Raw genomic sequence first — 26,396 nt, 5'->3', positions numbered from 1 at the left:
AGAAATGTGGAGCAGTGAGACTGAAAAATATACTGTGTTCTACATACTCAAGATTGGAAGGGGGAGAGGGCTGGGGTGAAATACGAAAGCCTCTTCAGGGTTTGCCACTTGTGAATTATGCATCTCACTCTCACTAGTAGGCGTAAATGCATAATTCTAATCTGTTCTTATTACTTATTTATAACATTCAGTAGAATGTAAATTCTATGCCTTCTTTGTAGAAGCTTAACATGTCAGTTAAGGAATGCAGATATTTCAGGGAGCTTACATAGACAACTTCCTTGGCATAGCACACTGTTGCCAATTAAAGGGCATAAACTTCAAACAATAAATTAAACTAGCTCTCCCCCACCATTTACAGGAGGAATATAGACAGGATGTAAGAAATAAGGGAGAGGATCAACAGATAATAAGAAAGAGCATTCATCTTGAAATAAACTACTCTGCATTATTATTATTTATAATGGTTACTGTTATTAATAAAGTACATGTGGGATAGAGAAAAAGCCTGCAACAACCACTGAATTTATGAGACTGGGGACAGATGCATGCTCTTTCTTTTTTATAACTGGCACTGATCGATTTGTATTTTTCCCTGATGATGGTTTATGCCATTATAACTGTTTGGTGGCTCCTTACTATTGAGTTATGGTTGCAAAGCACTTCACAAAGGAGAACAAGCCTCTGAACATTATATCCTAATCTGCACATCCTATAGATACGCCATAATACAGAGCAGCTGACTGCACCACCTGTGATCTGTGTACCCACAAACATGATTTATTCTGGTAATCCCAGTTTAATGCATCACATCAGATTGTGTCAGTTATGTTATCTGATGACATTACTGACACTACATGACAAAACTGGGTAGTGCAACATGTCCAGCTGAAAAAAATTTTGGGCTTTTTGGGGTTTTGTTTTGTTTCTTTTTGGTGTGTGTGTTTTGAAAATAAATATAAAGCAAGGACACTGTAAAACAAAAACGGGAAAGAGAAATCCCAATAATTTTCCGCAGCCACATGTTGACCATGTTAATGACTCAACAGCTGGGGCTGATTGTTCTGGTAAGGACAGCGGAGAGCAGGTAGAAGTACAGTGTATTTTACTATGCTGCTAATTCTGTGGCCAACTGAAAACTAGCTCAGCTTTTGTAGTCTTGCAACAGATTTAACTTACTATAAATTGTCTTGTTTAGGAACGGTGCTCAGAAGCCGAATCCTCCTCCCACTATCCTTGTTCCAGCACTACAGTAATGTTTTAGCAAAACCCTTTATTCTCTGACTATAATTCAGATATACAGAGCTGTTCTCATCCTGGGAAGGTGATAGTATCTCTTCTACAGAAACTCTTAAATCACATGATGCCTTGCCTGGATGGTGAGAGTTGCTCTCTAATCATCTTGCGTGCCTGGTACTATACAAAATGGTGGAACAAGTTACCCATATTGGATGTAAAATGCATATATAGCTAAACAAAGCTTATATTCTCTAAACCACTAGTCTGTAACATCTAGCTGATAACAGTTCAAACAGCCATTGTCATATTTTTCTTGTTTAGACTCCAATTCTTAGTCTGAGTGTGCTGTCTCAAGTTTCTGCTTGCTTAATGATTTTTTTTTTGTTGACTATGTTGTTGATTAAACCAATGGTTTTGGGGTTAAAATGGTATTTTGCAATTTAGTATGCCTATTCGGTTTTAATAAGTAAAAATATACTAGTAATATTGTTTACTTTTTGTCAAAGAAAATAGTAGTTTTGGAAATTAATTTATTTCCTCCCATGCCTTTTTTTCTTTGCTTAGGCAGGAAGACTTAATAAAATAGTGTTGAAGAGTTCTATGTAGTCTCAGGTACAGAGAGAGAAATATAGAAAACTTGCAGGACTCTGTTCTACAGATTTGCAAATCACAGTGATGCTTATAAAAATAATTTTTAAAACATGATGTTGATATTTAATATGTCTCCCCCAGAATTTAGAATAAAGATAAACTTGAATCTTTTTGCCAGCAGTAGAGGGTGCATGATTTTGGGTGGGGTGAGTTTCTCTGAAAATGCCACTTTATAAATTTATTGGATGTCCTTTTTTTCCGCTGTGTTATTAAAATGGAGTTCATGGGAACACAGGGTCCTAATTGCTTTTGTGTGTAGCACTTACTACCTTATATACCTATATGGTGTGTCATCTTCTTTGTTTCCTTTTCTCAGGTTGTTTCTTCAGCCTCTCTTCCTAAGAGAGTGTTTGTAAGCCTGCTTTCTCACGGCCATTTTCCTGACAGACTTTATTTCTGCACTCTGTAATATATGCTATTCCAGACAAGACTGCACTATTGATTTATATAAAATGCATAGTAATAGTTGCTGTATTACTTACCATATATTTTTATATAACTTAACATCTTACTGGCTTCTCTTACCACAGCTGCACATTCACATGTGTTCTTCAGCGGGCTGTAAAAGTGGCAGTCAGACCGTTCTCTTGACCTGATACAATTAACTTAGCACCAAATGTAAGGTGGATCTGAATATTGTTTCTCCCACTGCAGCAAGATCAGAATTACTTGGGAATACAGGATGTACTTCTGTTAGTGAACCAAGAGGTTCTTGGTCATTCTAATGTGAACCCAGAGTAGTTCCAGTTTTATAGCATCAGGTATCTGAGATTCAAATTTGCAACATAGTTGCCTAGTGGAAATACATTTTCCAGTTGTGAACATAAAGCTGAAGTAATACAGAGGTAAAACGTTCAAAAAGCTTTTTTTTTTTTTTCCTTTCTTACTTTTCTGGGCTGTACGTTGACTTGAGAGATCATGGTTCTTATGATGTATACTCACAGTTCGCCTCTAAGCTGATAGCAATACAGTGACTGGATTGGAAGCATTCATGAATGGAAATTTTCATTTAAATCTTAAAATAAAGCTGCATCATGCCATAAGATGTGCAAATTAATAACAAAGAGAAATAAAACTAAGATAGTGATATTAGTATGACCACAATTACTGCTCTTCATGTGCCTGGTAAAAATTAACGTGCTCTGTCCTCTTTCTACTTTCTCCTCCTCTGACCTTCAAACTCACTTTATTTGTCCAGATGTTAAAATTGAAGTAAACTAGGAAGACGATGGATGGTTTTAATTCTAGAAAACAAAGACATAACAGAAGTTTATTAGGTTCATTTGATGCTGAATGTTTGCACTGACTGGCTATGTGTTGTTTTGGCAGCAAGAGAAGCCTTTAAAAAAAGCTCCCAAAATGCTTCTATATTTTCCTGATGATGACTAATGATGATGGGCCAGGGGAACGCTATAGGGATGTTAGGGGAAGGAGGGTTCCAAGGAGCTTCACGCATGCACCGTGATTCTTCTGTGGTCAGTGACATGAGATGTCTTTAGAGTCATGTAAGGAATCAGGTAGAGTAATTGGTGGTAAAGTATTAAGAGAAGTTTAAATGTCCTTCTCTGATGTTTCTCTTCAGTTTTTTCTCAACAGTGTGGTATGTGGCACTCCGGGTGTTTGGAGTTTTCTTCAGCTGAGCACCTTTAGAATTTCAAGCTAGTGTGTCCTAACTGGAAGGCAAGAACAGCCTGGAAAATGTACCCTTAGTAGCTATCTCAGGGACATGGCTTTAAAAGGAAAGACTGGAATCCTTGTAATGTAACTTTTGCAATGGAAATGAATAATCTGTATGTTTTTAATTAAAAAGATGGGTACCTTGCCAGGGTAAGATCAAAATTAATAGTTTTACAAAAAAAAAAAAAAAAGGAAAAATGAAACATAATAATCAGGAATGGATGCAAATGTGGCCCTGTGAATTCGCCAGGACGCAACAACATTTGAGGGATGAGTTTGTGCTCAAAGAAGTACGAGAGTTTGGGCTGATAAATGGCAGAAAGGTTTTCTGTGCAACAGTTAAGGGTTGTAAGAGGATAACAAAGAAACACTGTTACTAAATGTGAAAGCAAATAGACTTTATAATCTTTGCTGTTAAAATACAATTATACTGAAAAGCATTAAAGTACTTTGGAGCTACCACTTTTCCAAAAGTGGAACTATAGTTCTACCACATGCATGTAATAACTTCATTAATTATTTGAAATCATTGCAAACTGAAATGATTAAAGATCCTTTTGTTTCACGTTTGTGCCAAAGGGTTTTTCTTGAATAAAGCTTTTTTACACAGTCCAACACATGACTGTCATGTTTCTGGTGCTCCCATTTGATGTTTTTGTGCTATACTCTTTATTTCTTCAGATGAGGCCTGGAAGTTGTACCTTTCCTGAACTCTTCTGAAGCATATAGATCTGAAATGGAAAGAGGATATACTCCTTTATGAGTAATTTGGAAAATCAGAGATATTTGCTGCTGAGCAAATGGCTTCTAAAATGCATCAGCATTTGTAGGCCAGCTAGAAGCAAAGTTGTCTATATGCTATCATGTCAAAGTCTTTGCTGGTTAGAGAGCAGAACAACAGCTTATGGTGTTTCCTGAAAATAATTATTTGTGACCCAGAGTTTATTTATGTCTCTCTATTTCTTGCTGTTGTTTTTAGTGGCTTCATAAAATTCTTTTAATTCTCACTCTGGAACTTTCTTATTTATTAATTAATATTCAGTGGAATTTGCTGCTATTTTGGAACATAGCTGTTTTCTTCAATTAATGGGCCAGTTCCATATGTGAAAGGTCATTCATTGCTAGTTTATACAATTAGGTACATGAGCACACTGGTTTCTTGGGCTTGATTGAGTTGCCTGAAGTAGGCATGTGTGTCATTTGTGATGCCTTGGTTTTTCTGAAGTATTTTCACAGGAGTGGTGAATATGGCATAGGATTCACAGGAGATCTGTGAAAAAGATGCAGCATCAGTAGAATACCTTCCCAGAGAAGGTTGTGCATTAGTGATGGTTCTTTGAGAGTCAATATAATTAAGTGATTGGTGCTTTATAAATACAGAAAGCAGGATGTACCGTACTAAAACTTATGTATGAGTAGTTGCTTGCTTTCAGAAAATGGTGGAAAGGAGAGAACTGTTAATGATGTCGAATGGAACAAGTCTGATAATATGTTATTGTCACTTGCGTAATGAATTTGATTTTTATATTTTTGGAAGTGCATAAAAATCAGATGGGGACGTTGTTGTATTTGGTGATGCAGATTTATGGTCCCAAAGACTTGGCTTTCTAATTAAATATTAAGTTACCGTGAGTTAATTTAACAAACTATGAGAAAGAAGATGAGAGAACAGAAGAAGGAAGAGAGTAATGAGCTGAAGTAGTTGTATAGTCTACCTACATAAACAACGTAGTGATTTGAATTCTTTGGAAGTTTTTCATCTTCATACTCTCTCAGCAGGTTTTCTTTGTTGTGCTGCTAACAATCCCTTGCTACAGTGCTGCCGTATTATTTTCCTTTGAATATAGCAATGGGATAGCTATTGTCTCAATTATTTTCCTGAGACAAACTAGTGGGGTTCCTTACACAAGTCACGTTTCAACTGAGCGCTCACCAAGACAGGACATTGCCATTTCTGGTCCTTACAATAGCTGCCTGAAACCAGGGAGAGTGAAAATAAGGTGGAAATGGGCAGGAAAGAAGGTTATGTGACTCTCTTGCTGTAAACCTGAATACAGAATGCTGCATGTTACGGATAAATTAAAACATTGTAGACTCTGTTGTGCTATTTTTGAATGGTGATGTACTCTGACATCTTGACGGCAAAGTTCATGTTTTCAGTCAAGTTCTTAAATCTCTAATTTCAGTGGTTTTTTTCCTCTACTAGCTGTTTTTCTTGTCTATCTTAGTAACATCTCTCAAATTCTATGCTATAAGTAACACTGTAGTGTTGCATATTATCTTTCAATGACAACCCATTAAATTTGATCAAAGTGAAGTGAGTGTTCTTATTGACCATGCAAACAGGATCATTCTTTATTCTTTCTGTCTCATGCATTGATTGTGCAATCAGGACTTATGCTGGTGGTTATTAGAAACTGGATGTATACCAACCACTATAGTTAGATTTACCATGATATATAAGATAGTTGCCTTGGCTGGTGTGGGAAGTTCCACATATACCACATATATAATAAATGTAGTGGTATGCAAATGTCAGTTTTAATGACAGCCACTACAGTTAGCAATTCTTTTGCTGATCTATGAATTACAAAAGAATTTAGTTTGTTAGTATTGCCTCTGAGGTCAAAGAGATGAACAGGCAGGTTGATCCCTTCTCCTCCCTCCCCACCGCCTTTTTCTTTGGGGAAGTAAGTAGTGGTTTTAAAACAGACATGTGGGGGGTTATTTTAATTTTCTTCTTTTTTTTTGTTTTTGATGTGAAAAATGCAGAATTATTTTTCTGGCTACCTGCTACCTTAATAGGATGATTTGAGGGAATTCTGTACCCCCAAAAAAGGCTCTTTTTTCTTTTCCCTTTCATGTTTTTTGCCCATCTGAGTCCAGAAATGAGTACAAGACCAAATCCTGAATTTAGTTTTTTCTCAGTAAACCTCTATAATTTTTAACTTTAGCTTTGTTTTTGTAAGAAGTGATTTAAGAGTGTAATTATTGGAAAATTGCAATAAGAAGCATTTGATAGAATATTAAAGTAACACAGGGGACTGGAATTGTGGAACACACAGGAATATAACCAGATAAAGCAATATGTAAGGAAAAAATTTCAGTTTTTGCTGTGAGATAAAAAGAAAATAATTGTCTGCTTATTGGGTTCATTTTGTAAATTGAGATCAATGAAATTCTTCCAGCAACAGCATGAAATCAATTGTAAAATAACATGTAATTCATGCCCTGTATTGTAAATTATAGTTTGTTTGACATTAATCACTGAGTTTTCGAAGCACTGGGTTGCATTTTCTTGTAACACATTTCTGGATAATGCTTGTGGATCCATTTCTAAAGTGTTTGAGAGCGATCTGTTTTTCATGTCCACAATTGCCTACATTTGATCTTATGCAAATCATGCAATCAAGCAAATAGAAAGCAAGGTGTTGTTGCTAGAGGACCTTGACAAACAGTGGCTTTGTAGTTTCAAGAACCTTCTCCCTCCTCATTCAGATTCATGTTTGTATCTGTAGTTGTTTGAATGCATTGATCCATTATGAAACACTGTGAACTTTAAATAGGAAAATACCTGCCAAATCAAATTGTGGCAAATAATTGCATCAGTTATGATGTGATACGATTTTTATTGTTCAGTTTGTCAGTTTCTGGTTCTAAGCTTTTAGAAATACTACCTACACTATATTTGCGGGCTCATCCAAACCATGATAAAGTCCGTGGAGAGATTTTCATTGACTACAAAGCTCGACTTAGAGTGACATTCCTAAGTCTCTAATTTCTGTAATTTTCTTCTGTTCCCACTATCATAATTTTTCTTTTTAACCTTTATCACACCCAGATCTTTCAGATTCCATTGCAACTTTCTATTCGGCATTTATTAGTCAAAATACGTTGGCATTAGGGAGAAAAATGCTCTTCCCCAGCCCCCATCCCAAATCTGCGTCCAAGGAAAACAGTGATCCGCCATAAACAAACGGAAAAGGAGAAATCCACTTTTCCTTTTTCTCTTCTTCCTTTTCTTCTGTTACATTCACTCTGCTAAGTGAAGCCCTACAATACAGTTTCAACTTAGAGAGAAAACTGTTTATTCATTGTTTACAAGGATATGAATTAAATAGGTGCCATTGATTGCTTTCAGCTGTTCATTTTAGGGTTGCTAAAAGTAAAATCCTTCTGGTCACTTGCTCACCCAGAACATGGAGTATCTGGTACTTGTCTCACAGACTTCCATCTCAGTCTATACTTTTTGTAGCTTCTCTGATGGCAGCTGCAAGGAACAAGGGAGCCAGGAAGGTGTACACTAATGAGGGCAATACAGTCCATGCAGTATGTGGAGTTTACTTTCTCTGCTTGCTAAGCCAGCTTGAGCAACTGCTCCGGAGTGTGCTTTCCCCCTCTCACACACATAAGCACTGCTTAACCCTGGTGGAATCAGCCCCATTATATTGATTAAACATGTCACTGTTACAGGCATTCACTTGATGATTTTTTTCTTAGTTACGGCTTTTTTTTTTTGACTCACACTTTGCCATGTACTCCATAGAACAATACCACTGAGTGATACTGCATTTTCAATCAAAATGCATGAGTCCATTCTCTGCTTAAACAGAATGGAGTAAATCAGAAGGAATTCCATTGCAGCAGGGACTGGAGACATTATATGAGGGGAAAATTAGTGGGAAAGTAGTTGAGTCTACAACATTTCTGCTTTAGTGATGTCTTCATCATGCAGTTGCAATTTTTGAATTTTTCCTCACAAATATTTCTGTACAAAGTGATAGTTTTGATACTATTTGACTCTGAAAACACTAGCATTTGTTATGTCTTTCAAAAACCCAGAATGTTTCTGGCATACTAAAAATGTGTATCTGTAACATGTATGTTTTACTTGTATACCTTATGCTGTTGCTAAAACTTCAGTTGTAAATTCCTTCTTAAAAGATTTGCTCATTAAAATCTGTGATTTGTATTTTAATAAAAAAAGAAAAATATTAGAAGATTATGTTTGCATTACTTTCCTGGTATAATTTTTCTGACAGACATTCCTTTATTAATATAGGGAAAAATATATGAAGCTAAAGATATTTTAGAATATTTATTCAGCAAAGATGCTACATTTGTTCACCATTTGCTGCAGTAATTGAAACTCAAGATAGCTTCATAATAAATAATCATTAAACAGTTGTTTTGCTATAACATTAGATAGGTTGGCTTCACTGAAACATATTTTACAAGTGTTCGGTGTTTGTGCAGCTGAAGACAAACGGGCAGAGAAGAGACCAGTATGAGTGGTCGCAACTATGAGCTTCCTTTGTATTCACGTTTATAGTGAAATCTGCATGGAGTGAATCATTGTGTGCAATGATATTTGACATTCATGTGTCATAGAGAACATTTTTTAAAGAAAATATAATCTGGCTGTGTTAATGAACATGTACTTGTTTCTTCATTAATTTGATTTGATTTAATCATCTTAAAGGTGTTCATTTGCCACTGTAGCAAATTGATACAGTATGCAGCACCTAAGAAGCTAACATCTTTGTTTTGTTTGGGTGGTGTATGTTCCAGTGTAAATGTACTGTACAATGTGGTTGTCTGAACCAAAGTGTGCCCTGTAGACATATTAGTAGTGAAAATTTGCGGTTATTTGTTATTAAACAACCAGTACCTATTCAGTGCTCTAGGATAAAGCTGAAACGTTTAAGAGGTACAGGTCCTTCTTCCTCTTCATTTTCTGAATTCACTACCCTCTGAATGTTACAGAAAAACAATGTAAAATTAATATACAAAATAAATTAATATTCCTTCTTTGCCCTAGATTTAGCAGTTTTTACGCCACACCAGTTTCTACTCACTGCGTGCACGCTTGCTGGCTGTACAAACAGTTCCCAGGTCACCTTGTTTACAGCACAGCTGCCACCATCTCACGTAGATGCCCCGGTCCTGACGGTTTTGGATTCTAGAACAATATATGTACAGTAAGTAAGGATTTCTTCTTTTCTGACAGCACAATAGTGTATCAGTTTATTCAAGAATTCCAGTGAGTTCAATCAGGGGAAGGGTTTGTGACATAAAATTAAATTTATTATGATTAAATGCATAGAAGTGATTAGTTTAGTGGTTCTGTGAACCTTCTGATTATCACTTGCCAACTTAATTTCCATTTTGTCTTTACGCAATCAGTATAACCTACATATGGGCATAGCCTCTGCAAACTTCAGTGCAGGAAGTGTTCTGGTGGTATGCCCGTTTTGTAGCCCCTGCTTTGTGTTACTGTAATCATTTACCTATTGAGTACAAATACTTCATTAGAGGTATGCCTTAGATTTATTTTTATGTTTGCTCAACTATGTTTTCAAATTCTTAAAATAAACCCCACAAAGTCCCCTAAAGAAAGCCTGACTTTTTTCAATACAGTCTGAATCTTTGCTGGTCTTAATCATATTTTGCTTTTATTTGCAGATGGAAAAAACCAGTAGAAGTAAATGGAATCCTAGATCGATATACAATTTATATTGCCAACAGTGAGCAGAATTTTACAAAGTGGAGTGTAATCTATAACAGCACAGAACTTTTTCTGGATTTTACTATTCAGCAGCTCTTCCCGGGTACTGAATACCTCATAAAACTAGCTGTAAGTTTTAAAGAGGTGTAGTAGAGGTCTAAAATGGTGAAAATTATTCTGATTTTGTTAACATCTTAAATACTTGATGGTTAATGTGTCCACTTTGTTTAAGCTCTTCTTTCTGAAACTGAAGTGGATGAGCCATCCTTAACAACAGTAGGTGTTTTGTTTCTAAACAGACCCTCAAAAAAGATGTATGTAGTTTCAATACAGATTTTCTTCAAAGATAAGTTGGATGATAACTAATAAAGAATTGACCAGAAATACATGAAAGACATAAAAAATGTCTCCTGCCCCCAAATTACAAGAAAACATTAAATGTATTTGAAAATGTTAGCCTTTCATACTTGGTATCGTGATAATTTGCTCTTTCTTCATAAAATCTGTAAGAAGAAGGAAATAGCAGAGAAGAAAAGAGTTCAGTGTAATGTAGCAGTTTATTTATTCAAAACATTTTAAAAGACCTTGGTGTTTTCACTGCGTTTCTTTATCATTGGTTTTATTTTGTGATGAAATAGAACAGCTTCAGCTCACTAAAAAACTTGAAAATACGTGCATAAAAGCATGGGATTGTCCCTTGTTTTATGCATACTGTTAATTTTCGAACAATACCTATATAAGGATATTTGCTTTGATAAATGCCATAGAAAAATATTCTGCTCTTGATTATGAATAAATTTACATTTATGTAGACTGGGTATGCATTCATTTTTTCTTAACATGCTCTTGAATGTTCTAAATATTATACCACAAAAAATAAACTACCTTCAGGTAATGATAAGGATCTGACTTGAACTTGAAAAAGCAAGGATATTCAGTCTAATTAAAGCTTAGGTTCATGTTGAAATTAATTCATTCATGCCTAGATATTTCAGCATAGTAAATTGTATAGCATATAAAACAGCACCAGGTCCAAAACTAAGGCAGTACTTCAACAAGCATTTTACGTCTTCATAAGCAAGCGGGACTAAAGAATTTCTGTTATCCTTCACTGTGCCACAGCACTTCTCTGCTCCTGCCCAGCTCCTGTGCATGAGGGCACAAGGAGAGAGGATGAGGGAAAAATTAACGACTAGGATCTGGAGAGCAACTGGGACTGCTTCTTTTGGTGGCACTGCCTTGCTTTGGGACATGGTGAAAATAAAGAGATGTTCTGCTGTCTTTGCTTTTACTTCATCAACATGTACAGCTTTTCTAGGAGTTACTGAATACATTTTTAGGAACCCTTGATCTTTATATTTTATTTCTCATTTCTTTGGGTGTGTTTTTTTTAATATTTACATTGCATCAGTGGTAACTAGAAATTAAGAAAAGATAATTTCTTCTGGTGATAAAGATAACCAGATTTACCTGGATAAAATACAATGGTCTGTGATAATCAGGTTAGAAGTTCTAAATGTCCTTCGAGCTCTGAAAATGGCAAGCCTGAAAGTGCATGAAATGCCCAGTATCTCCGAGATGTGATAGCTTTCTTAAAACATTTGGACTCATTGTATTTAGAACTTGTCTGACTAGTTTGAGAAGAATGTAATACTAGAGATTTACAAGTTATGAAGCTTAAATGTGGCCAAAAGTTATACTTTGTGAAAGAAAAAGAAAATCAAACCCAAAACCCCAAATCGAACACACACACCTGGAAAGAAATTGGAATATCTAGTGTTTCACAGATACTTCAATTTGAATTTCAATAAAAGTAAAACCAACAACAGAATGCCTTACACACTGGAAACTTAAATAAATCCTTTTTTTTTTTTTTTTTTTTGTTAGAATGAAATATTTCTGTCAGGTAGAACCTTTTTCTTCTTGTTTCACAGGTAATATGTTTTTTCTTTTGTATCCACGCAAAAACTGATTTTGGTTTATGTGGGAAGTTGGCAGTTGAGTTATCAAAAGTTGTGGCTTTGAACACAGGATCCTCATCAGCAGGACTTTCAGCACATCACAGGCTGCTGGCTTTAACTTTTTTATGACAGGTTAATATAAGTACATTAGATAAAGAAAATGTGTATCTGTATGCTGTTACCAATTTTCACAATTCATTACTGCCATTTAAAATGTAACAATTGTATTCATAAATGAGTGCAACAGTTTTATAAACAAATCTGATGCTTCTTTCCAAAAGTCAGCTGAGACATCTCAAGGTCGTATCTCCATGGATTAGTGCAAAGGAACTTGCTTTTGCTCTGTTTGTGCTCTAACCCGGATGGGTGTGAGCCAGGCCAATCTGAAAACAAATGAAAAGCTGAAAGGCTGCATTTAGTAGCTGGAGTGGCACACCCATTTATATGACTTGAGTGTTTTTGTGATTTAAGCTAATATCTCCTGAGGGCTGTGTTGCGTGGGTAAGCTAGCTCAGGTGCTAGCTGGAGGATCACTGTGTGGTGTCTTGTTCTGTGGTTTGTATCTGTCTCTTGGCTCTCTAGATACTTTGGTATTTTTTCAAATTTTGCCTCAATGAAGCCTCAGTGAAGTTCAGAATGGCACAGTGGGGCTCTCTCTGGGTGTAGGATTTCATGGCTTTGAGTATCACTCGATGTGATTGCCAGAGTCCCAGCAATGTCCAGTCCATTTGGATACACTGATTTAAAATCCCACTATTTAAAATGTAGATGAGCTTTCCGTTATTGATTTTCCTTAGAAGAATCAGAAACTTGATGCCCTGGCAAGTTTCAGAGGTACAAAAGTTGAGATTCATGAAATTCGAGAAATAAATGAACAGGAAGGCTGCTGTTACTGAGCCCTGGAATGAAAAAGCCCTCCACTGCTGAGGAAGGCTCAGTGGAACATGTTTACCAAGGCAGGAAGGAATGTATGAGGAACAGGTCTTCCAGAGCTTGTCTTTTTGTCTGCTGGATGAAGCCAGTAGGAGTGAAATCATTTGACGAATAGACTGCCTTTGGTAGAAGGATGAGGTTCTTACATATTTTCCTTATCAAAATGATAACAGTTATCTGAGCATCTAAGCAGATCCTTTTTTTTTTTTTTAAATACTGTCATATCTAAAGTAAATGCCATTTTTGGATGTTCCCAAATCTGAGGTTGCATTCTTTCATCTTTACTTGATAGTGCAGACTGAACACAGGGAGTCATTCTGTGGTTGTTCTGGGAGTGTAATTTCTGGTGAAATCAAAATAATCTTGGTGTACAAAATAGCCTCTCATTTACTTACTTTTACCCATGGGGCTAGTATACACTTTTGGAGCAGGCTAGGAAATATGTTGACTGCTCTCTGGTTTGAAACACACTGGGAAATTGAAGTTAATCCTTTCAATTAAAATATACTAGATTGAGAGAAACATTTTGTTCCTGGAGATCTGGACAGCAAGGTTATTTTTCCTTTGTTTGCTGATGATCCAGAGTGGGCTGCTTGTCCACTTCAGCACATGGGCAGCTCCTAAAAACACAGGTGATCCCGTAAGTTTTAATTAAGAATGTCTGAAACTGAATCTTTGTTGAATTCAAGTTTTGATTTATTTTATTGCTAAGCAATAAAATTAAAAATAAACCATGAGCTAAAACAAAAAATCTTTAAATCTAGTACAGAGTTTATATATTCTTGTATATTTTTTAACTAAGAACTCCTGACTCATCATTGGTCTTAGTGCAAGTAATTGGAAAACCAGCACACATAAGGACTATAGCTGTGTAGTCTTACGTTTGTGCGTGTAAAACTTTTAAAAGCCTGTTATATGGGACGATATGCACATTTTCTTGCACATTGTATGCTTTCATAATCAAGCAAAATGTAAAAATCATGTAATCAATTTTTTCTTCCCTGGTAACTGAAATACAAATGATTTGACTTTATTATCCATAAACATGTAATGATAACTGTTGCATACTGATTTATAATGGAGTGTTTTTTCACTATTTTAATTGCATCTGCACACCACTGTGCAGTCATAAAGTGCAGGACTGTCAGAATTGCATTTTTTTTCTCAATAACTATTTATCAAGATAATTTTTTAAGTGCATTGCAAGTTGGTCGTATATTCTATGTCTGAAACTTGTGAGAATTTTTCAGTCAATTCCAGAAGAGGTTTGCAATGTAAGTGATACATATTGTACTGTAATTTTCTTTAACTGCAGCTGCAAAAGCAGGGGAAATCCAATTGTGATTATGACTCTTAATCAAATGCAAAATGCTGCAAGTCAAGCACTAGTATAATGTTTTAGCTATAGAATACCCCAAAACTAAGTATCATGAGTAACATATCTTGTTATTTAAGAAAAGAGGTAAACAAATCTTTGCTAAGAAAAGTATCTTCTATAAAAAGCACAGACTTGCTAAGTTTAGATATGTAACAGTTATAGCTATTTTAAAAAATAATTGCTAAAATTATTGGTATTACATTGAAATATGTTTATTTGTTTTGATTAATGTTTTAAGGCTTGCACTGGAGGTGGATGTTCGATAAGTGAAGCTAGCACAGCTATAACAGATGAGAGTACACCAGAAGGTGTTCCTTCTCCAAAAGCCCAGTCGTATTCGTCTGACTCCTTTAACATCTCATGGACTAAGCCTGAGTATCCGAATGGTAAGTGAACTCTTTTAGCCTCAAGTTAAAAAGATGATTAGTAAAGGTAAATTAATATTCTAAATGGCAGCTTATATGTGGTGCTTAATTTTTAATGATCATTTTAGCACATAAAATACCTGAGATAGTATCATTGTCTGCACCTAGGAGATTGTGGTTTTCAGCCTATCGCACAGTTTTAGTGGCTCAAAAGTGCTCCCTTTTGATAGTTCTTGTGTACTGCATCTCATTGTTTAATGTTTTCCAGGACAACAGAGCTGAGGAATAGGCATTCTTAGAGAATATCAGTCTAGGATGTTCATTTCACCCTCCAATAAAACATTACTTTCTTTTAAATTCATTGATATGTAATAATTATTAGATTTGTGTTCTACATAGTGATCTTGAAGGTGTATATTTCCATGGCTGTGGAAGTTAAAGAATATACTTTCTTTTGTTTAGAAATGTTTTCCAATGTGAAATATCCATGTGTAAAAACTTTGGACGAATTTTACATTTCTAATTCTATTGCACAGTATGATGTGGCCTTGGAATTCACCTTGATTTTATTATCATGCATGTAACAGTTTAAATCATAGCAGAGGAAGCTATGCAGAAATCACTGAATTTAAAGCAACAGAAATGTTTTTCTTCATTGGCTTATCATACTGATATATGTCAATTATTTCTCACAGTAGTTTCATATTAATTTCATTTTTTCCCATCAAGTTTTTGCTCACTTTCAGTTGTGTTAGAACACATCCTACTTGCACAACTTCGCTGCAAGGTACTTCAAATTATTCCCCAAAAACTGATGATTGTACAGCTGCATGTATGGAATATTCTGTAAGCTCTTACATTACTTTTAGAAAGAAATAGGAGTATGTCATCTGCTGTTAAATAATGTATTTGGTAATTTATGGTTCTTTGTATCGGAGTCATATTGGAATATTTTGCATTCTAGCCCCTTAGAAACTCTCTAACCTTGTTTCTAAAATCCTATCAGCATATGTGGCAAAGGCTTAGAGGAAGGAAAAAAGGGACGGGTAAGGGATAGGACAGGGAGGAAGTGGGGAAGGAAGGCAGGAAGGCCATGTATGTGGCTTAGTAGCTAAATTCTGAATTATTTGCGATGAAATGGGCATTTTTTAAGTGTAATAGTTCATGTCAGGATCAGATCCTGTTGTCCTTGCATTGTGGGAAAAATCCAAATAGTTTAGAGAGTGATTTAACTAATCAAAGAATTATGAATATATTACAAATATAATATAAATATATTAAATATACTTATATATGCATATCAACAGCACAGGATAAAGACCTATAGTTTGATAAACAGATTTCCACAGGCTTCTTTTAAACCAAATAAAAGTTGGGAGTACATGGCTAAATTTACATGTTGTATCTTGTCTTTAATACAGCATTTACTATGTACAGCTTGGCTCTCCTTTTAAATATAGTAAATAGGTTGTTAGGAAACAACTGAAGGTGTTAGTGCACCCTCAGTAAGTTTGCAGATGACACCAAGTTGGGTGGGAGTGTCGATATGCTTGAGGGTAAGAAGGATCTACAGAGGAATTTCGACAGGCTGGATCAATGGACTGAGGCCAATTGTACGACATTCATCAAGGCTAAGTGCTGGGTCCTGCACTTTGATCACAACAACCCTACACAATGCTACAGGTTTGGGGAAGAGTGGCTGGAAAGCTGCCCATCGGAAAAGGCCCTGGGGGTGCTGGCTGACAGCCAGCTGAACATGAGCCAGCAGTGTGCTCAGGTGGCCAAGCAGGACAACGGCATCCTGGCTTTTATCAGGAACAGTGTGGCCAGCAGGAGTAGGGAGGTGATCGTACCCCTGTACTTGGCGCCGGTGAGGCCACACCTTGAGTGCTGTGTTTGGTTTTGGGCCTCTCACTACAAGAAGGACATTGAGGTGCTGGAGCGTGTCCAGAGAGCAACAATGAAGTTGGTGAAGGGTCTAGAGCGCAAGTCTTATGAGGAACTGCTGAGGAAGCTGGGTTTGTTTAGTCTGGAGAAGAGGAGGCTGAGGGGGGACCTTATTGCTTTCTACAACTACCTGAAAGACGGTTGTAGTGAGGTGGGTGTTGGTCTCTTCTCCCAGGTAACAAGTGAGAGGACAAGAGGAAACAGCCTCAAGTTGCTCCAGGAGAGGTTTAGATTGGATGTTAGGAAAAATTTCTTCACCAGAATGGTTGTTGAGCATTGGAATAGGCTTCCCAGGAAAGTGGCAGAGTCACCATCCCTTGAGGTATTTAGAAGTTGTGTAGTTGTGCTTCGGGACATGGTTTAGTGGTAGACTTGACAGTGCTAGGTTAATGGTTGGACTCGATGGCGTTAAAGGTTCTTTCCAACCTAAGTGATACTAGGATTCTATGAAATAAAATAAATAACTTGTTAGGAAAGCTGTGACTCTGAACTGGATGAGCAACAGATGTGATAAGAATCAGGGGAGTTTTATAAAAGCAACTATATTCTTCCATCCCTTGTCCCTTTATCCATGGAAACTGGAGGTTTCAACAGCCTCAGATGACAATGCTGTTCACCTCTATGTTGGGGTTTTGAACAATGTATTTAGGCAAATTACCAAATTTGCCATATCACCTACGCCTCTGTAATTCTGAATATACCCTGTGTAGTCGTCCTCTGGCTATTTCTCCTCTTTAAAAATAATCTCTGTGATTTTCATATCTTCTTACTATTTGCAGCCCATAGAGTATTTTTCCCTTGGTACTGTTGTTATTTTTTGTTCATAAGTGGATACCATGCATGTCGCTGTTAAGAGGATTTTCCTTAGAGTCAGAACTAGTGGAAAGTATTCAGCGAAGTCAGCTACCGCTGTCCTGGCTCACAGGGAAAGGCTGTTACTTTTCACCTGCAAGTTCTTTGCTGAGTGGTTAAGAGTGGAAGAATTGCTATCTTATGAGCATTTGGCAGCCAGAAGGGCATTAGGGAATCAGGGACTTTGTTTTTTAACCATAGCATGCTCATGCTTATGCAATGGTCAAGAAGGCATATAAAAACTTTCTCTCCTTTTACTTCTTCCTTCTCCCTCACTTTTTTTGAAAAAGGTCATATAACTAATAACGCATTTTCCCATTCTCCTAATTCTTTCTTTCTAATTTCCTATTTCCATCTCTTTCCTTATTTCATAAAAAGAATTAAAAAAAAGAAGCTCTAAAACTTTTTGCTAAGTAACTGCTTAATCAGGAAAGCTTGCCTTGTTCAGTGACTTTTTGTTCATTCTCAGCATCTCTTTTGGGCTGCCTAGTGGCCACATCATTTATAATCGCTTTCTGTGTCAATATTTTAAAACTCTGTAGGAGGCTGAAAAATATCATAGTTAAGAAGACTGAAATATAAGAAGGACCACCAGAAGGAATTTTCCCTTAGATTTTCTTTCTTCAGCATTTTACTGGTGTATTCTCATAGTCAGATGTTGTAATGTAGCTCTTTTTTTTGCAAAAAGGTAGAAACTGTTTCCCGCTTCTGACTTAATTGGTTCAAACTTGGTGAGTTTCACTCTACTATATGTAAGTAGTGCTTTTTGAAATTACTGAACTTAGCTTTGTTTCAGTTGGAAACCTCAGAATTGCCAAGATTTGCATATCAGAAATTGTCACCTCCTTAGTAGATCTCTGTGGCCACTCCTTTATCTCCCTCCTTCTTTCTTCTGATACTATATGACAGAAGTTACTGTTTATTTCCGTGGGCTGAGGAAGCTTATTAGCTGTCGCTGATGTTGAATGAGTGTGTAGGCTGACTTGGGGTTTGGACAGCATAGACTTTACTATGCTCCATTGATATATATGGAGTCCAGCTGTTTGCCACCAATTAGAAAACTCAAAGGAGATTAATACACTACTGTTGAGGCCAAAGGTGGAAAACAGGATTAAAGGCTACTTAGCTTCTTCATAAAGATGGCACAATGGAGGGAGTCAAGCTTTGAGATAAGGGACCATCTAGACATCAAAGGCTAATCTTGTCGAAACACGGATATTGAGTTTCTGGGCTCCATTTTTGGTTGAAGGCCAAATTACATTATTTTGTGAAAAAATTTAATTTCCTAGAAGATGTGAAATGATACACCTAATTCTTTGTTGAAAGTTGCTTCAGAAAAGTCATTTATGTACCAGATGTAGAAAAGAGACATTTGAAAGATGACGTGCTAAAATATTTGTAATATGCACAATTTATTTTGTCTTATTTTCAAACCAATAATAAAATGGTTGATGGGACGTGGCCCAGAGGTATGCCACCTTACAGCAGAACACTCCTCTATTTCTATTACATACACATCACATATGTAGATAGTGTAATATGTGCGATATTGACCATTTAGTTGAGGGCAAGATATGAAGAGGCTCATGAAATGGTATGTGGCATCAGATATTCTGTTTTGAGCTTTCTCTAGTGGCCTCAATAAAGAATCATACTCTTCCGAACACATCTATTATTGTCTTGCCATACAGTTTGAGGTCTGCTCTTTTAAAATCCATTCACATAAAAAAGTGTCCTTATCTCTTTTCACTATTGAAAATTTTCCTTAGATGATTACTTCTCAAAAACTTCATTTTGATTGTGTACAGGTCATAGATAAAATAAAACCTTGATCTGGACAGTATCTTACAAGGCTGTATGGGAAGTATTAGGTGTAATAAAAACTGATTTATAAAATTATTCGATGAACTAATCCAGTACTTGTTCCTGCAAATCCTTGTGTTTGTGAGAGATGGCTTGTGTTTGTAGACAGTGAGATTGATGTAGGTAAAAGTATGTTTGCTTAAGATTTGACCTCTAGATTGTACCTTTAAAAGTAAAGAGCTTGTAGCACTTTAGATTCAAAATCTCTTTTCATCTTTAATGTCTGGAATATTAGTTACAGATTATATGGCCTTACCCAGGGAGGGGAGAGGAGGAAGGAAAAGGGAAGACTGTGTAGCTTTCTTCAGTTTAAGCTTAATTTGCATGGTTGGATTTCTTTTCAAAACTGAAACAATTATGCTATAGTCAATAGAGATTTCATCTTCAGTGCAACCAGTCTTTCTGTGAAACCAGTTTAATCTAGCTACATAGACTTAATAATTATGAAGAAAGTGGATATTTTAATGATGACCATACATCACTCACAAAGACTTGTAAATCACAAAAATGTGCTATACTCTTCAATATTTCATGGATGGTAAAGTTCATGAATATGTAGCAAGTCTTGAGATGTACGTAAACTTCAGGCCAACTTCGAACTTTTTCCCAGTATATTTTGGAAACATATACTGGTGAACTAGAGTGGCCAAGTTCTTTATCCCTGGCCAAAACGAATTGTTGCCTAATTTAGAAAAATAGATTCACGTCTCAAAGTCAGACTATGAGCCCTTTTTGTTCTGAAAGGTACTTTGTTTCTTTCTTTTCATTCTGTAATTTTCTCCATCAGAGTCATAGAAGACAAAGGCAGAAGTAAAACCAAGAGATAATGGATCAGCTGATTAGAGGTGATTGTCCTCCAACAATACTGGGAAGACTAACAAAAGCTCACAGTGTTGACCAGCAAGCTGCTCCTCAGAGTGCAGATGCTGCATAGTGCTGTGGTTTTAGGAACACTTTAAAATAATGGTCCAGTTAACTAATACTGAGTTACGGTGGGGATCCCATGGAGGTACATATGACACCCACATTAATATCAAATGATCTCATTATGATTCATACTGTTACCAAAAATGATTTGTCCATTACTTTAAAGGGCTAGTGCTATTGGCATAGGTACTTAAAGGACTTCAGTGGAGTTTTTTTTCCCTGTGAAACACGTTTAATGCCAGCGTTCACATTTTTCCTCTGAGATAAATATAATATTTTTTTATATATATATAATTTGTTCATTTAATGTAGGACAAATATCAACCAATAATGCCCTTACTTTACAAGCCACTAGACACAGAACCCCAAGGGATTTTTGCTTTAGGAAGCCTGTCAAATGTGGTACGATTGATAACGTGAGATTTACCAGAACTTCCTCCCACACACACCTCTGCTGTCTGACTTGAGTTTAGCCTCTTGCTTTTCTAGAAGAGAAAAGAATCGAGGAGTGTGTGAATCATTTCACCATACTCAGCTCTGCATTGCTTTAGCATAGAAATCTTTTGAAGTATAACTCTTCACAGCTCAGCTGAAACAGATGTGTATACACTTTTATTTTGGAAGGATTTCTCCATTCAGTAGAGGAGAAAATCTTTTTCTCAATTTCAAACATAGTCTTTCTCAATGCAGTTTTAAACAATTCCGTTTTAAAGGAAGGAAAGGTGAACTGAGCTATATTTTTATATTATGAAGATGTTTTCTACAATAGGAAGACTAGAAGGCATCCTCTGAACTGAACTCGCTTCTAATGAATCCTATAGCTTTGCATTTATTGGCTTTAAGATTTTGCACTTAAATAGCTTTTTAAGAAGGAGAATATTCAGAAGAAAGATGGAGGAAAAGCCCTGAGAAAAAGGATTCCTTTGCAAGCTCAATGTCCAAAGTCTAAGCAAATCTGTAAAATTTGGTCTTTAGTTCATTACATTCAAAACATTGTGTATGTATAGTCTGTACAGGATTCGTGCTATCCTATCATGTGCCTTTGGAAGAACAGAGATTTAGATTTCCTTGTGAATGATATAACCAATCACCTGCAATTTTTGAGTTGGTATTAGCCAATTACACCAGAAGGACCATTCTCTCCTCTATCTAAAAGTCTTGCTAATGTTTGTTTTGAGTTTTCAAGTATGTGTTCTTTCTTTAGATTGAATAGGTATGGAACGATTTACTTTAGAACTTTTTCTACAGCATACTGAGAAGGAAACAGCAATCTGTACTATTTTGTGGGTTTGTTTAGAAGAGTGGGTAAAACTGTTTTCCAGAAAACCACCCCCCACATTAATGAAGTGTCTAATTTGTGGGCAAAATGCAGAAAACCTGAGATAATTATTAGCAAGAATGAGTATCGATAAGGTGTTGTGTGTGACAAAATTATTTGTTACGAATTTATTGTAGTTACAGTGGTGGCCTGAGTTGTCCTTCAACATTTAAATCATTTTGTAGATTACTATTTTTTTTCTAAATCTAAAGCTGTCAAGATGTGAGATGGTTTTGTGTGTCTTTCCAGTTCTTGTTTCGGTAGCCATATACAGAGTAGGCTGTGAAATTGCCTCAGTTTTCCTGATTTCAAGGTGGTATTAGCTACTATTCTGAAACCAGTTTCTTAAGGGGTGATATCTAGTACAGTGTAATTATCTTCAAAAGATGCAATCTACTTGCGAAGTTTTCAAAAGTTAAAGATGGGAAAATGCGTTTCTTCTAAGTGTTGCATACGCAGTCCTGCTAAACACTTAATACCTGCTTGACGCAGACCGTTAGAAATACTACTACTACCACCCTAATGTCTGTAGCATTAGTTTTCCTCTAAACTGTGTAGCTCTTTAGATATTGAGTGCTATCGTGTTGTTTTCCAGGTATTATTACTAGCTATGGATTGTATATGGATGGTGTTCTGATGCAAAATTCATCCCAGCTAAGTTGTTATGCTTATGGACTTACTCCTTGGAGTCTGCATTCCTTCAGAGTCCAGGCATGTACTGCAAAAGGTTGTGCTTTGGGTCCATTGGTGAGTATCTTAATTTGCATTCTGGGACTGTAATAAATGTCAGATGGCAGTGAATATCAGAGTAAATGGTGATGATTCAGTCTGGTCAGTACTAACCCATCTGGCAAAATGTGACATTTAAAAAAAATTTAAGAGCTGCTCAAGATTTGATAGGTCATTGTTAGGCACCATTCCAAAGTGGAACATAGGTACAGTGAAGAAAGGCAAAATTTGAAGCTGAAACACACATTATTGAAATTAAATAGAGTTAATACATTTGAAAGGTGCAGATGTGCTTTAGCCAGATTTATAAGGACGTATATAAAGGAAGAGTTACTGTTCCAGTAATGAGCAAATTTCTAGCTGCCTGACTGAAAGGATTGAAGTTAATTTGAGAATTGCAGAAGCCAGAAGTGGCAACAGGAGCAAAGAAAATATGGTGATTCGTAAATATCTTTTGAATGCAAGTATGTGATCGAAATATTGTACTAGACATATCTTAACAGTCTTGTATAACACCTCATTTTTTCAAGATTTGAGAATACAGGAATATTAAATTTGGCATGTGATAAACAAGCCTTCTGAGGCTTTTTTATTTTGTTAAAGGTTTTTAGGCGTATAGCTGAACTGATAAATCCAGTATGATTTCAGAGTGCTGTAGCTGATGAATAACTGGAATAATATCTACTATGCTTGGTTTTGTTTTCAAGCATAACTGAGAAAGAAACCTGTGTTAGTTCTGGGATTCAATTTTTCATTTAATCCAGCTTTACATGTACAGTTTTAATTTTGCTAACAACAAAAGGAGGAAAAAAGAAGAAAAGGGAGATTTGGGACTTTTTCATGTTCTGTTTCTTTTTCTCTCGTAATTTATAATATCACTATGTTGTACTCTGGAAAGACCTTCCAGATTTTATTTTTATGATACAATTCGTTAGTCACATTTCCAGTATTTTTTCCAAGATTGATTTCTTTCAAATGCTGGTAATGTCTGTCTGTAGAACACTAGACTTTATAACCATTAAACATTTTATAGCTTGCTCTACTTTGAAGGATATTTACTCTTAAAAGCTTGAATGGCTATTTGCCAGTTTTTCTTGTACATTTTTTACAACTTCACATATACCCCAAAAGCAAACCTTGTTTTAAGGCATTCGATGTGCAATAACCTAATCCATTGTGTTAGTAGTGGTGTTTAAGACAAGTCGTTACCAGACTTTGCATACAGATGAAATATGTATGTTTTCAGTATTTCTATGCTGTCAAATAGGCATCAAAAATATAGAACAGAATGGCAGTAGTTAGGGTTTTAAAAAATATTTTTAGTAGCCTTTTTTCACATCTCCAGTGAACTGCAAACTCATAACTTGACTTTTGAAACAATTCAAAGTAGGGGTCGCTGTAGCTGATACTCATCTGCATCGTGTGATCAGTTCGCAAACTGTTTTCCAAAGCCAGCGATCCATCTCTAATCGCAGCAATTGAAGTACAACATCTTTATTTAGGCTCACCTAAGTGCTGCCAGGAAGTTAAAGCACTGCATCTTCATTTCATCTTTTGAATGATTTTTATATCAATTACAGAATAAATCCAACACTGCAAAAAAAAGAAAAAAAAAAAGGAAAGAAAAACCAAATGTTTTGCCTCTGCTCTAAATAGCAAGGGAAACATCTCCCAGCAGTAAACTGCTATGCTTCCAGCTATTTTCGATGCTGATCTTGTTCTTAATGTGCCCTAATCGATGAAAGAATGCTATGTGATTGTCTTAAATATGGGATTTCTGCATCTTATGTTCTGAAGGTGTTTCTGAAGACCTTAATCAGTTATGAGAACGTTATCAGTTACTCTGTTTCAATAATATGTTATTTGGGTTAGATAGTTTTTGTTTAACTTTTTTTTCAGTGACTGTGATTTATTTTCAAGTGAGATGCAAGTTGGAAACATGTAAATTCAGAAGTGTTAAATTTTAATCACTTTTTAGTAAAGCCAAGATACTGCTTTTGTGTCTGTCTAATTTGGTTTTGTTGCTTAAAAAGGGATAAAAATATGGATTATCAAGAAATAGTGTAACGTCTAGTATTTTTTTTTTAGAGGAATTCAGGCAATCTGAAATTCTGCTGGTTTTGAAATGTGTTAGCTCCTGTAAATGCCTTGTCAATAAATGGAAACGGTGAACACTGATTATTTGTCATCTCAACCCACTGCTATAAAACTTAAATTTCAGGTTTTTAGCTTATGAGTATGCTAGTATTTTTTCTTAAACTTGGATGACAGTCTTTTCCCAATAGTATTATTACTCCTATCCTATGATTTAGTGTTATTAATATGATAGTTTTTAAAAGTTATTAATAAACACATCTGAAAATATCACAGAATTGTGTATAAAATAATGTTTAAAAAAGGAAATATGCAACAGTTTTTCTGTGCCATGTGTTTGTATACAGAATGTACATTTTTGCACAAAATGTTATTTTCAAAATACACTGTGGAGGTATAGCTGTAGAGGATACTACATGTACTGATTCTAAAGAGTGTTTCAGTGTTTTTTATACTGGAAAGAATAGCAGATCATAAAGAAAAGGCTAGAGACACAATACAGCTGTTGCAGCTGTTTAGGACGTGGTATAGATTGCTATAAAGTCATTCTGTTTTAAGAATATTTTAATCCTCTTCAGTAGAAAAAATAGTTGGTATTTCTTTTTCCATGTTTCTGACGTGGTAAGAAAGGAGCACCTGCATTTAGAAGCACAACTTTACAGGGAATTATTTTAGTTTAGAAAACATAGTTTAGTCAAATTCTTCCATAAAGATGTTTTTGACTGAAATATCCAAATAATCAATGTGGCACTGATCCAATTAATCTGTGAAGCATTTTTTGTCTTTAAGCATGTACTTTATCTTGTTTACTGCAACTGCTCACCTATTTTAAACGTAATAGAGTGTATGAATATAGATGCACAAGTAGAGATATTGATGCACATCAAAGATATAGCCTGGCACTTGTAAACCATAAGCTTTGCAAATTTTACATGCTAAAAAGTAAAACATTCATGTTTCAAGGACAGAGAAAGAATGTTTGGTTATTTTGATGACAGAGCAGGTGTGGCAGATTAAAAATAGCATTTATTAGCACTCCCATGAACTTGCAGCTGAGAGGCACTTAGAACGGTGTGAAGCCATCTTATACCTTAGAAAACACCAAATAAATAATGTATGAGAAACAAACTTCGTTGCCATAAATAACTTAATAGAAAATTATTTAGTTTCATAGCACTGAATGTTTAGTGAAAGTTGTGAAATTTGAATGCTAAATTCCTCTAATATCGAATGAGTGTTTGTTTATTTTTTTTTTTATTCATTACATTTTCCAGCTCTTTTATCATATTTTTTTTCTCTTAAAGGTCTACTTTTTATTGCAACTTAAATTTGTTAGGTGAAATCAGAAGTTAACTCAGGGAGCAACCAATATTCTGCAAAGGATACGTTTCTCTGTCTAATATCTATAGTAATTTACTACAGCGTTTAGTTGCATGTTCCTTACAGTGGTCTTTTAAAATGCAGAAACTAAAAAAAATATGTGGTCTTCTGTTGCTGCTTCCTCACCCAACATTAAGCTGAGATCATTCATCCCCATGAGGTGCAATGGGGTTTTCAAGAAATTAATCTTTCATTCCTTTCCAGTATTTATTTCCTGTTCCTTACAGAGGTCTCCATATAAACTGTGTTAGCTGCTGGACAGCTTCAAACAAATATAGATAAAATAAAAGTAAAATGCTTAAAAATTAGGACATCTGCAGTGTTAGTTACCTTTTTTCCTAAGGAAATTAAGTTTTCTAAAACTTTTGCATTTCTCATTCCTTTTCTGTTTGTAAATTATGGCCTCAAACCTCGATCTCATGGTTGAACTTACAGGTAGAAGCTCGGACCATGGAAGCTTTCCCTGAGGGAACAGTTGATATATTTGCTACTGTTGACGGGTCCAAAGAAGTTCAATTAAAATGGCTTGCCCCAAATAAACCTAATGGAAAATTGACCTACACAGTGCTTGTCA

At 35.7% G+C, this 26,396-nt stretch overlaps 1 protein-coding gene across 3 annotated transcripts in view; it reads left to right on the top strand.

The window, feature by feature from the left end:
- USH2A (usherin) overlaps positions 1–26,396 on the top strand; it is a 389,400-nt gene that overhangs the window by 182,776 nt on the left and 180,228 nt on the right. For all 3 annotated transcript variants that reach the window (XM_075412995.1, XM_075412994.1, XM_075412996.1), the window contains 5 exons: positions 9,389–9,548; positions 10,033–10,204; positions 14,586–14,733; positions 22,215–22,366; positions 26,258–26,396. The exon at positions 26,258–26,396 is cut by the window's right edge and continues 24 nt beyond it. In XM_075412995.1, the coding sequence (XP_075269110.1) occupies positions 9,389–9,548; positions 10,033–10,204; positions 14,586–14,733; positions 22,215–22,366; positions 26,258–26,396 (771 nt within the window). The remainder of the gene's footprint in view (positions 1–9,388; positions 9,549–10,032; positions 10,205–14,585; positions 14,734–22,214; positions 22,367–26,257) is intronic.

This window comes from Opisthocomus hoazin, chromosome 2, assembly GCF_030867145.1.
Source record: "Opisthocomus hoazin isolate bOpiHoa1 chromosome 2, bOpiHoa1.hap1, whole genome shotgun sequence".
NCBI classification, from domain to species: domain Eukaryota; kingdom Metazoa; phylum Chordata; class Aves; order Opisthocomiformes; family Opisthocomidae; genus Opisthocomus; species Opisthocomus hoazin.
This window is presented reverse-complemented; position numbering and strand designations above follow the sequence as displayed.